We start from the raw sequence: 13887 nt of genomic DNA, 5'->3' as shown, positions 1-13887 counted from the left end.
GAGTGTGACCTCAGGGTGCAGGAGTGTGACCTCAGGGTGCGGGAGTATGACCTCAGGGGCGGGAGTGTGAACTCAGAGTGCGGGAGTATGACCTCAGGGATTAGTATGGAGCCTTTATGGGGATGCTGACTTCATTTTCCAGCAGGACTTGGCTCCGCCCACACTGCCAAAAGCACCAAAACCTGGTTCAATGACCGTGGGATTACTGTGCTTGATTGGCCAGCAAACTCGCCTGACCTGAACCCCATAGAGAATCTATGGGGCATTGCCAAGAGAAAGATGAGAGACATGAGACCGAACAATGCAGAAGAGCTGAAGGCCGCTATTGAAGCATCCTGGTCTTCCATAACACCTCAGCAGTGCCACAGGCTGATAGCTTCCATGCCACGCCGCATTGAGGCAGTAATTGCTGCAAAAGGGGCCCAAACCAAGTACTGAGTACATATGCAGCTTCTACTTTTCAGAGGTGCGATATTGTTCTATGTACAATCCGTGTTTTATTGATTGCATGGAATATTCTCATTTTCTGAGATTGTGGATTTGGGGTTTTCATGAGCTGTAAGCCATAATCATCACAATGATGACAAATCACGGCTGGAACTATCTTGCTTTGCATGGAATGAGTCTCATATATTAGTTTCACCTTTTAAGTTGCTGCACTGAAATAAATCAACTTTGGCACCATATTCTAATTTTTTAAGTTTCACCTGTATATGAAAAACTTTCCCAGCACTCAGGAGTATGGCTTCTCCCCTGTGTGAGATCTCTGATGTTTGGAAAGATCAGATTTCTTCAAAAAACATTTCCCGCACACAAAAAAAGAATACAGCTTCTCCCCTGTGTGAGATATCTAATGTCTGTAAAGATCAGACTTTTGTGAAAAACATTTCCCGTACACAGGACAGGAAAGTAGCTTCTTCCACATGTGAGATCTCTGATGGTTGGAAAGACTGGACTTTTGTGAAAAACATTTCCCGCACTCAGGACAGGAAAGTGGCTTCTCACCCGTGTGAGATATCTGATGAATGGAAAGACTGGTCTTAGCTCAAAAACATTTCCCACACTTAAGACAGGAATATGGCTTCTCCCCGTGTGAGATCTTTGATGTCTGGAAAGATTGTACTTCTGTGAAAAACATTTCCCGCACTCAGGACAAGAATACATCATCTCTCGTGTGAGACTTCTGATGACTGCAAAGATGGGACTTCTGTTTAAAACATTTCCCGCACTCAAAACAGGAATACGGCTTCTCCCCCGTATGAGATCTCTGATGTTTATGAAGACTGGACTTCTCTGAAAAACATTTCCCGCACTCAACACAGGAATATGGCTTCTCCCCCGTGTGACATCTCTGATGTGCGTAAAGATTGCACTTCTGTGAAAAACATTTCCCACACTCAGGACAGGAATATGGCTTTTCCCCTGTGTGAGATCTCTGATGTGTATAAAGATGGGACTTCTGTGAAAAACATTTCCCACACTCAGGACAGGAATATGGCTTCTCCCCCGTGTGAGATCTCTGATGTATATTAAGAGTGGACTTGCCTGAAAAACATTTCCCGCACTCAGAACAGGAATACAGCTTCTCTCCTGTGTGAGATCTCTGATGTATGTTAAGACTGGACTTGCCTGAAAAACATTTCCCACACTCAGAACAGGTATACAGCTTCTCTCCTGTGTGAGATCTCTGATGTTTGGAAAGACTGGGCCTATCTAAAAAACATTTCCCACACTCAGGACAGGAATATGGTTTCTCCCCTGTGTGAGATCTCTGATGTGTGTGAAGATTGGACTTCTCTGAAAAACATTTCCCGCACTCAGGACAGGAATACGGCTTCTCCCCCGTGTGAGATTGCTGATGACTGGAAAGATGGGACTTCTCTGAAAAACATTTCACACACTCAGGACAGGAATATGGCTTTCCCTCCGTGTGGGTTCTCTGATGAGTGTGAAAATTGGATTTCAATGAAAAACATTTCCTGCACACAGGACAGGAATTCGGCTTTTTCCCTGTGTGAGATCTCTGATGTGTGTAAAGACTGGACTTCTGTGAAAAACATTTCCCACACTCAGGACAGGAATAAGGCTTCTCCCCCGTGTGAGATCTTTTATGCACATTAAGATTGTACTTAGAACGGAACCTCTTCCCGCACTCAGTACAGGAGAAGCTCTTCCCTGTTGGAAGGCCGGCCCGGTCCCGCACAGTCTGAGGTTCCTCAGGATACAAGGAATCAGATGGTCCATCTACACTGGGTGGTGCCGGATGGACATTGGAGGGAGCCGGGTTTTCTCCTGGACTATACTGTGTGATGTCCTCATCTTCTACTTTCCAGTCTGGAGACAAAGTGAGACAATCCTCGGAGGTTTTCCTCATCTCCCGGCCATGGACTAAAATACAAAGACAAAGAGGATTACTAGACAGGAGCTGATTGGTTCCCCCAAACCAGGACTCCGCCCACATCAGGCAGCTTGGTCTCTGAGGAGCTTACAATTCCACCCTCAAGGGAACTAGGAAATGGCTCCTCTGATCTCCTACCAGGTCATTTCTTTATTCATGGACCTTAGTCAGAGAGTGAGGAAACAACCAGAACTGTCTTTTATAGGAGGGACAGTGATGAGGGGATTATAGGACGAGGGTCCCCACCCCCTCTATCACTCATCGCCATCTTCCCAACACAAGAAGTACTGCACTTCCTTATTTAGTCCATGATTTAGTCATGAAGAACAGCGGGGCTGAGCCCCACCAGAGGTCAGAGAGTGAGGATGGGGGGAGAACAACCAAGATGAAGACTGGACTGATCCTGAAGACCACCATCATTGGGGTATTGACTCCTCCCTCATTATCACTTTCTGTTTAAGGGTCCAAAGTTGGAGGATGTTATCACATTATTATCACCATGTAAAAGTCTGTGCTCCAATCACATCATCCGATATAAAATGTCCAGCTGGTAGAAAATGGGGGGAACAAAAGAGAATCCATATTATGTGTATATATAGCAGTGGGGGAAGGGGGGAGAGAAGTCAGGGCTATGGAATGTACAACATAGAGTATATAGTGCAGGGGTCAGGAGGATGTAATGTACAACATGGAGTATATAGTGCAGGGGTCAGGAGTATGTAATGTACAACATAGAGTATATAGTGCAGGGGTCAGGAGTATGTAATGTACAACATAGAGTATATAGTGCAAGGGTCAGGAGTATGTAATGTACAACATAGAGTATATAGTGCAGGGGTCAGGAGTATGTAATGTACAACATAGAGTATATAGTGCAGGGGTCAGGAGTATGTAATGTACAACATAGAGTATATAGTGCAGGGGTCAGGAGTATGTAATGTACAACATAGGGTATATAGTGCAGGGATCAGGAGGATGTAATGTACAACATGGAGTATATAGTGCAGGGGTCAGGAGTATGTAATGTACAACAGAGTATATAGTGCAGGGGTCAGGAGTATGTAATGTACAACAGAGTATATAGTGCAGGGGTCAGGAGTATGTAATATACAACATAGAGTATATAGTGCAGGGGTCAGGAGTATGTAATATACAACAGAGTATATAGTGCAGGGGTCAGGGGTATGTAATGTACAAGTTATATAGTATAAGGGGTCAGGACTCACAGTATTAGTATTCTGTAATCAGTGGAAACTTAAATGTTTACTGTAGAAAACATGTAGAGGTGAGCTGGGATTGAATCATCATGAAACAGGTTAGATTGAAGGTACTAAAATCCTTGGACAGAGGGATTGCTGTGGACGTGTTATACTTGGACAGAGGGGTGGCTGTGGACGTGGTATACTTGGACAGAGGGATGGCGGTGGACGTGGTATACTTGGACAGAGGGATGGCGGTGGACGTGGTATACTTGGACAGAGGGGTGGCGGTGGACGTGGTATACTTGGACAGAGGGGTGGCGGTGGACGTGGTATACTTGGACAGAGGGGTGGCTGTGGACGTGGTATACTTAGACAGAGAGGTGGCTGTGGATGTGGTATACTTGGGCAGAGGGGTGGAGGTGGACGTGGTATATTTGGACAGAGGGATGGCGGTGGACGTGGTATACTTGGACAGAGGGATGGCGGTGGACGTGGTATACTTGGACAGAGGGATGGCGGTGGACATGGTATAGTTAGACAGAGGGGTGGCGGTGGACGTGGTATACTTGGACAGAGGGGTGGCAGTGGACGTGGTATACTCGGACAGAGGGGTGGCGGTGGACGTGGTATACTTAGACAGAGGAGTGGCAGTGGACGTCGTATACTTGGATGAGGGGTGGCTGTAGACATGGTATACTTGGACAGAGGCGTGGCAGGGGACGTGGTATACTTGGACAGAGGGGTGGCGGTGGACGTGGTATACTTGGACAGAGGGGTGGCGGTGGACGTGGTATACTTGGACAGAGGGGTGGCGGTGGACGTGGTATACTTGGACAGAGGGGTGGCGGTGAGCGTGGTATACTTGGACAGAGGGGTGGCGGTGGACGTGGTATACTTGGACAGAGGGGTGGCGGTGGACGTGGTATACTTGGACAGAGGGGTGGCGGTGGACGTGGTATACTTGGACAGAGGGGTGGCGGTGGACGTGGTATACTCGGACAGAGGGGTGGCGGTGGACGTGGTATACTTGGACAGAGGGGTGGCGGTGGGCGTGGTATACTTGGACACAGTTCCCCACACACGGCTAATGTGAAAGGTAAAGTCTATAGGCTGGAAAAATTGTATTCAGAGAGTAGTGGTAAATGAATCATACTCTGGTCTGGGGGTGTCAGTGGGGTACCCCAAGGTTCAGTGTTATTAGTGGTGTACCCCAAGGTTCAGTGTTATTAGTGGGGTACCCCAAGGTTCAGTGTTTTTAGCCGGTTCCCGCTCGGTCTATGGCCAGATGGTGGCCGGGTTAGCACCTCGTCCCTCCGGGTGAACGCCATATGGCGTCTTTCCAGGCTTGCACAATTTGCACGCCAGCAGAGCCGTGCAGCAGCGTGATCTGTCACCAACCACGTACCTCGGACACGGCCAATGACAGATCTGTGTTTCGGCCCCATTGTAAGTACCATGTGACCTGCTGTGAACAATCACTGTAGGTCACATGACAGTTGTATACAATGGATGGCTTCATTTTCTTCCCAAAAAAAGAACACGTTTTTAAATAAAGATATGTTTTCTTTGTTTCGGTTATAAAAGTTTACAAATAAATAATTGTTCTTCATACATTTAGGCCGAGATGTATTCTGCTACATGTCTTTGGTGAAAATAACCCAAATTAGGATGTATTATTTAGTTTTTAGGAAAGTTATAGAGTTTACAAACTATGGTATATATTGAATATTGATCAATCCTGAAGTACTGACAGCCAATCTCATTTCTTGAGGTCCAAGAATGTCAGAACAGTACAGATATCCCCCAAATGTCAGGACAGTACAGATATCCCCCCAAATGTCAGGACGGTACAGATATCCCCCAAATGTCAGGACGGTACAGATATCCCCCAAATGTCAGAACAGTACAGATATTCCCCAAATGTCAGAACGGTACAGATATCCCCCAAATGTCAGAACAGTACAGATATCCCCCAAATGTCAGAACAGTACAGATATCCCCCAAATGTCAGGACGGTACAGATATCCCCCAAATGTCAGGACGGTACAGATCACCCCAAAATGTCAGAACAGTACAGATATTCCCCAAATGTCAGAACGGTACAGATATCCCCCAAATGTCAGAACAGTACAGATATCCCCCAAATGTCAGAACAGTACAGATATCCCCCAAATGTCAGGACGGTACAGATATCCCCCAAATGTCAGGACGGTACAGATATCCCCCAAATGTCAGGACAGTACAGATATCCCCCAAATGTCAGGACGGTACAGATATCCCCCAAATGTCAGGACGGTAGAGTGTATAGTGCAGGGGTCAGGAGTATGTAATGTACAACATAGAGTATATAGTGCAGGGGTCAGGAGTATGTAATGTACAACATAGAGTATATAGTGCAGGGGTCAGGAGTATGTAATGTACAACATAGAGTATATAGTGCAGGGGTCAGGAGTATGTAATGTACAACATAGAGTATATAGTGCAGGGGTCAGGAGTATGTAATGTACAACATAGAGTATATAGAGCAGGGGTCAGGAGTATGTAATGTACAACATAGAGTATATAGAGCAGGGGTCAGGAGGATGTAATGTACAACATAGAGTATATAGTGCAGGGGTCAGGAGGATGTAATGTATAACATAGAGTATATAGTGCAGGGGTCAGGAGTATGTAATGTACAACATATAGTATATAGCGCAGGGGTCAGGAGTATGTAATGTACAACATAGAGTATATAGCGCAGGGGTCAGGAGTATGTAATGTACAACATAGAGTATATAGTGCCGGGGTCAGGAGTATGTAATGTACAACATAGAGTATATAGCGCAGGGGTCAGGAGTATGTAATGTACAACATAGAGTATATAGTGCCGGGGTCAGGAGTATGTAATGTACAACATAGAGTATATAGTGCAGGGGTCAGGAGGATGTAATGTATAACATAGAGTATATAGTGCAGGGGTCAGGAGAATGTAATGTACAACATAGAGTATATAGTGCAGGGGTCAGGAGTATGTAATGTACAACATATAGTATATAGCGCAGGGGTCAGGAGTATGTAATGTACAACATAGAGTATATAGTGCCGGGGTCAGGAGTATGTAATGTACAACATAGAGTATATAGTGCAGGGGTCAGGAGTATGTAATGTACAACATATAGTATATAGCGCAGGGGTCAGGAGTATGTAATGTACAACATAGAGTATATAGTGCAGGGGTCAGGAGTATGTAATGTACAATATAAATTATACAGTGTAAGGGTCAGGACTCATAATATTGGTATTCAGTAATCAGTGGAAGCTTAAATATTTACTGTAGACAAGTTGCAGAGATCCCACACCGCTGCCTCCCATCTCCTGAGACTGCACTCAGTGACTTGGGTCTGAGACACTACAGACATATCCCTCCACCCGGCACAGCCAGCAGACCACAGAGCAAGTAATTGTTCTTTCAGAAATCTTGCTAGACCCAGATATGGGGAAAAAGATACAAGACTCATACCCCAGGCACCTAGGTCTAGTAATATCTATGGTGAAAATCCACATATTGCTGCCAGCTGATCCCCAGAACCTCCATAAATCCAGTCTAGATACATAAATTGTGTCTGCAGCACAGAGAAGGAAGATTATCCGAGAGAAATCCAGGAATACAGGACGGGGAACACAGCTCAGGAAAGTGACCAGGGGATTACAGGCTGATATCACCCAGTCCCCGCCCTACTCTGGACCAATCAGTGAGCAGTATGGGTGGAGGAATGGATTTAGTGTTCATGACCCACCTGTGCTGATCTCTGTAGGAGTGTCCTCCTCTATAAATGTCCCCGTTATTCCATCCTCCTCCATAGACTGCTGATCATCCCTCACATACGCCTCTTCTTCTTCTGCTTTACCCTCAAATTCTCTCAGGTCTCCACTCTGAATATATAATAAAAATGCCATCAATGGTAACAATGCAGATAATGTACAGATCCTAATGATACTGTCAGTGATTGTTCCTCATCTACCTGATGATAGTGAGGGATGGTGTGACCTTCCTGTGTGGAATCCCGGGAATACAGAGGACGGGGACATCTCTCTGGTGGGTTCCCATGACTGGATCCATCTGTAGGAAACACACACACTGACTGAATCCATTGTTTCTATGTGTTTATCAGATGATGGGGGATCTAGGTGGATCCTCCGTACTGCTCTCTCCTTTACAATAAAGTCTCCTCTTACCCGGTGATGTGAGGGGCGGCTGATTGTCCATCATGACGTCCTTGTAGAGATCCTTGTGTCCTTCTAAATACTCCCACTCCTCCATGGAGAAATAGACAGTGACACCCTGACACCTTATAGGAACCTGACACACACAATGATACAGTCACCATCCAGACACATCCCTTGTCTGTTACTGGAGAATGTCCCAGAATTCCCGGCACTGCTCACCTCTCCTGTCAGCAGCTCAGTGATCTCTCTGGTGACTTCTAGAATCTTCTTCTTCTTTCTCTCTTCTATCAGGGAGGGAGGTGGAGGCAATGTGATGTCATATGATCTCCAGACTTCACAGGAGGAAAACTCTACATCTGAACACAAAGAGTCACATCAAATGATATTCCCAGAATCCTCCTCACCTCTCCATTCAGGTCTCCATTTTATTAAAGCCCCACTTCAGGCTGAGGTATAATGTCCCCCCCACAGGACCCCCACACTACGCAGGGTATAGGCTTGTTGCAGCATTCTGATGTCATTACATACAACGCAGGACCAACAGTCCCACTTTACATGTGAGGATACCAAGGGGTCCCACATCCTAAGAGCATCAGAAAAAAGTCAGATGGAGGGACATTGGGAGGAGGAGCTGTGAGGTCAGTGTGATGTCATAGGATTCTCTGACTCTGCATGGAGGGACATTGGGAGGAGGAGCTGTGAGGTCAGAGTGATGTCATAGAATTCTCTGACTCTAGATGGAGAGACATTGGGAGGAGGAGCTGTGAGATCAGTGTGATGTCATAGGATTCTCTGACTCTGGATGGAGGGACATTGGGAGGAGGAGCTGTGAGGTCAGTGTGATGTCATAGGATTCTCTGACTCTGGATGGATGGACATTGGGGGGAGGAGCTGTGAGGTCAGTGTGATGTCATAGGATTCTCTGACTCTGGAAGGAGGGACATTGGGAGGAGGGGCTGTGAGGTCAGTGTGATGTCATAGGATTCTCTGACTCTGGATGGAGGGACATTGATAGGAGGAGCTGTGAGGTCAGTGTGATGTCATAGGATTCTCTGACTCTGGATGGAGGACATTGGGAGGAGGAGCTGTGAGGTCAGTGTGATGTCATAGGACATATAGACTCTGGATGGAGGGACATTTGGATGGGGAGATTTGAGGGGTCCTCTATATGAGGCTCCCATACAAACCAAATCACTGTTCCTGGGTGCGTCCTACCTCTCCTAAACTGAAGAGTGACCTTTGACCTTTACCATCCAGAAATCTGTCCGGAATCTGTGGAAGTAAGCTGTCATGTGATCAGGTGACGTGCGGAGGAACGGAGTGTAAATAGCAGACAATTGTCTCCAGAGCCCCTAATGGTGGGGATGGATTTGGCTGGTGCCAAGTTTCCTCCCCCCAGGGTCACTGCAGGTGTGGAGAAAAGCTGTGTAAGAGGATATGGAGGAGAGATGAGGAGGAGATCCAGGAATCAGGAGAAAGGTCAGGGCAAGCAACAGACGAGCGCATCCAAGAGACCAAGCCGGGGTCACTACACAGAAAATCAATCCAAGGAAACAACAGGCAGGACGAGGAATAGCAAGAAGGAGCTGAGAGACAAATGAGAATATTGCTCAGCCAATGGGAGATGATCTCAGCATGACTTCCATCATGAAGGAGATGAGGGGGAGGAAGTCACTGAAGGTGACCATAGATCCATGGAAATTCAGCTGGTTCAGCAGGGATCGCTCACATTTCCATCCATGTGTGGCCACTGCCGGATAAAAGCCACTCCCCCAGCGGCTGCAGCCAATAACGTCAGTGCTTATCTGTGTATTCTGAGAGCAGAGGAGTCCCCCCATTGTCAGAATACAAGAGTGCAGCGGGGAGGATTCCCCCATCCACCTCCAATGTGTGGATGGGGGGATCACTTCAGTTTTTATGGTCATCCCGCTGGCTGAACGATAAAACTGAACCATGTAGGCCAGCTTTGGGAGCGAATATATTATCATCAACTCCTCCCCCTGAAGGGGTTCATCTACATATTACCTCCTCTACCGCCAGATCCAGGAATGTCTCCTCTTTGCTTTCTCCTGATTTACCTCTCCCCTAAAATGTCCTGTCTGTATCTGACATCACTTCCTGTCTTTACCTGACATCACTTCCTGTCTGACATCACTTGTTTGTCTTCCATAGAGACTTCCTGTCTGTACCTGACATCACTTCCTGTCTTCCATAGAGACCTCCTGTCTGGGTAGAAGTGAGATCCCCACCTTGTGGAGCTCAGAGGAACTGCAGCCCCGAGAAGCATCTGGTAGTGTGACCCCGGCCTTGTGCTGGGTGTGTATGGACTGTAGATCCTTATAGAGGGGTCACCTCCACTCCCACCAAGGGGGACAGAAATATAGGACTCCTCGGGGGTGGGGTTTTGGCCCCTTTGATTTTGCAGTAACATTGATTGCAGATTTAGTCCTGTAGAACATCTGGTATATGGATACAAAGCCCCCCAGCTGGGAGTAAAGGGTGGAAATGGCTGGTGACCCCCAGATTTGGGCAATGATGTCATCACTATAAATGGATAAAACCCGCGCTATGTGTAACAACTCCAAACCTACAAAAACCTTCTAGCGGACTGCTGCTGTAACAAAGGGAAGGATTCCCTGTCATCTAGAAGAGCATTATGTGTCACAGCGCTGTCCTATTGTGTGTGCACAGAAATCATCACAAATACACTACAAATATGTGGAGACATTCAGAGATAAAGAGCTCGGGGCTCCAAATCCTATTCTCTGCACATCCACTGCTTCCACTTTACACCCACTTCATTGGTCTTATGGGGTTTATCAATAAATGAAGGAAACTGAACCGTGTGCAAATCCATCCACAACATAAAGTGCTTTGTGCTCAAGATGCTGCTCCCTGCACATCCACTGCTTCCACTTTACACCCACTTCATTCATCTCATCAGATTTGCTGCTATAGGAAATAATTTAAAATGATGTCCCATCTCGCTGTTTGTAAAAACAATTCTGCAGCTAATTGGCCACTAGGATTACTTTTACATGAAAGCCGCCCACCAGCTAATAAACCAGCACTAGAATGATGCCTGTAGCTGCAAGCATCCTCCCGGTATAACCAGTCCAAGTCCAGCGACGTTCCAGTACATTGCTGGTCCATGTTGGACATATATGTACCAGCAGAGAACACGGACATACGATGAATCGGGTCTGCGGACCAATATGACTGCAATTCATTCTTTTCTGTAATGTCCATGTTGAGGGTTCGGCCCAGAAAAGTTTTAATTTCATAAACGGTGATAGAGTTCCATGTGAATTGTGTGACAAGAGCTGAATTTGGGTGTCGCCATGTATTGTGGTGTATAAATTGCCTTGGCCCACAATTGGTACAAATCTTCTGTGAAGAACAGTGGAGGGGCTGAACACTAGTGCTGGCAGTGACCGGGCCGATCCGGCTAACACTGAGTATTGGGGACACTATACAAAGCCGGCACTAGTATAGTTCTGTTCATGATCAATATATTGATCCGTACAAACACTATACTAGTAATGGCGGTGATCAGCGACCTATAGCGTGAGTGCGACAGTGTGCGGCCAATCTAACGCCAGCTGACCCTGGCTGGGAGGGGCTTACTGACCCTGACACTATGTGATGTCACTAGTGGCAGGAATACAGAGATCAGTGATACATTCTATATACTGACACTGTACTAATGGCACTGGCTGGGTGACGGGGCCATCAAAGGGTTAAATGTGCTAATCTAACATGTGTGTACAATGTAGTGGTGCTTTTACTCGGTGCCGTGTTCTCTCTTCTCTCCCTGGACTGACCGGGGGGGCAGTGGGGGTGCAGGCGCATTGACACCCCAAAACAGGAAGTGATGCAGATTACGCCACTTTGCCAAGAGCTGCTGCTCGCCCACAAAATGCGGGTAAGTGGTCGGCAAGTAGTTAAGAAAGTAAATAAAAAACCTTAAAAACATTTTTTTTTAAATTCTCAATATGGTATATTTTTTTTTTTAATACTTTTATCAGAATAGTAGGATGTTACCATGGTAACCATTGTACTACTGTGGGGGGGAGGGGGGTGATCAGGGATTTTTTTTTCACATTTTTCTTTGCTGTAGAAATAATGGTGATTTCTCCTGCAATGCAAAGCTTGCTGTCAGAACCGAACTCATTCATCAACTGTCATCAGTGAGTTCGATTTTTGACAGCTCAAGATAGTGATCTGTGATTGGCTGGAGCTGGTCACATGGTACAGGGTGCTGTGATTGGCCCCATGTATCATGTGACAGCTGTGGGCCAATCACAGCTCACTAGGAGGAGAAGCAGAGCTGTTATGAATGAGATTGATTCATAACAACTGCTTACATTGGGATCACCTAGAGATCACATGATCACCGGGTCACAATCACTGGGATCTTCATTCCGCTGTATCCACCAGACACAGCAGTCGGGGGAGGGGAGCGCTGTGTGCCGGCTCAGGTGCGTGGTGTGCCTCCTGTGTTACTACAGCCAGAGTGACGTACAAGTACATTGCTTTGCCTGTAGCTGCCGCCTGGCCACAGTACATTGCGGGTGGGAAGCGGGTAATCTAGGACTAAGGATTCCAAGCTCACTCCTTGGGCCATGATATCATCCAGGCAAGAAATGTAAGTTCTGTGTTCCAATTATGAGGTGACAACAGCATAGAGTGCTTTCAGGATAATGGACAAAGGTAGACAAGCATTGCATGCTGTTGTTGTGTGAAGCAAGTCTGTCTCCTTTTTTATTACAGATAATACATTTTGTTTGGCTTTTTCTACATTGTTCCCCGATCCAGACATTCGTGGCCTCCTGGGCTGGATGTGCCGCTGGATCCAGGCCCTGGAGCAAGCCCTGGAGGTGGAACCAGACGAGGACCAGCCCAGCCTTGGAGCCTATTTCAGGCAGCAATTTTAGTTTAGTTACAATTTTTTATGATGTTTTATAGTTTTCTATTGATTGTTGGTAATAAATGTTCTATTTCTCTTGGACAGTGCCCTGTGTTGTAGCCTTCTTCAGCCTTTGCAGGTCGGCAATCTTCTTCATTGCAGTTGGAGCTGATCTGCATGTCCCTAAAGCATTGCAGGACTCTGCTAGCTCCAGCTGCACTGGACAATCTTGCTTACCTGGAATTTCTGGTGATGTCCAAACGAAGTGTTTTCTGGCAAGTCCAGCTTTAGGACTGTAGCAGATAGGATTGCATGTTTCCGAGAGGTAAACCAGCTCCTTCAATCCTAAGCTGGGATACATAAAGATTGAAGTTGTCTGCTTGCTGTCTGCAGCTACTCCCAATCTTGGTTTGCTTCCTCTTGTGAAATGCTGCAACAGTTTACACAGTATATATCACAAGATGCAGCGCTAATGACTATAACATATATGCATAAATCAAGAAATCTGTCATAAATGACTAAACAGTTGAAAGTTCATAAAATGGGTGACTTTAGTGCTCTCTTCTCCTATATATCCTCCTGATGGTCAGGCGTTTGTGCAGAATAGTGCTGAAGGGGTGCACACTCACCAGAACGCACAGATAAATGAGCGTTTATTATAGATTCCCCTTTAGGATCATCAACTGGACATGCTGTGGTATTACGACAAAACACCTTCCAGACCTCCTAGATGTTCCTGTATATTCCCTGGTTTAGATGACCTGCGTACTTCTCCTTAGGATCAGCATACGATTCGTACCCCACAGAGAGATGAGTGGCTAGAATGGGTACTCCCCAAGGGAGTCAGAACAAAACGCATCCATAGTGTAGTAGGTCATATAAGGATTTATTTAAAATTCAGCAACCCGTGTACACGGTATAAGGTAAACAAAATGGACTAACCGTCCAGTATTAAAAATGACCGCCGGAGCGCCACGATGCTCCGGCGGTATGACGTCACGGCGTTCTTGGCTCCTCCTACGCGTTTCGTGCACACGCACGTCGTCTGGGGGGATGTGCCACTGAACGCCGGGCCGTGCGACGTTCATTTATATGCTAGGCGCATGCGCTTTGGAAAGGCGCCATCATCCTGAAGTCTGACCACGAACGATCGGATCTTCATACCAGCG

The 13887-nt window shown here is 46.5% G+C and overlaps 1 protein-coding gene across 1 annotated transcript; it reads right to left on the bottom strand.

The window, feature by feature from the left end:
* Positions 1–1147: 1147 nt before the first annotated feature.
* Positions 1148–4928, bottom strand: LOC149445486 (uncharacterized). Its single transcript, XM_089653758.1, has 2 exons — positions 4839–4928; positions 1148–2215 (listed from the first exon to the last, which is right to left on the bottom strand). Exons 1-2 carry the CDS (start codon positions 4926–4928, stop codon positions 1148–1150), a joined length of 1158 nt encoding a protein of 385 aa, XP_089509884.1.
* Positions 4929–13887: the final 8959 nt, after the last annotated feature.

Source organism: Staurois parvus, unplaced genomic scaffold, assembly GCF_062004578.1.
Source record: "Staurois parvus isolate SC_StPar_1 unplaced genomic scaffold, SC_StPar_1.0 ptg000720l, whole genome shotgun sequence".
NCBI classification, from domain to species: Eukaryota; Metazoa; Chordata; class Amphibia; order Anura; family Ranidae; genus Staurois; species Staurois parvus.
The sequence above is the reverse complement of the archived record's forward strand: the minus strand, read 5'-3'. Positions and strand labels throughout refer to the sequence as shown.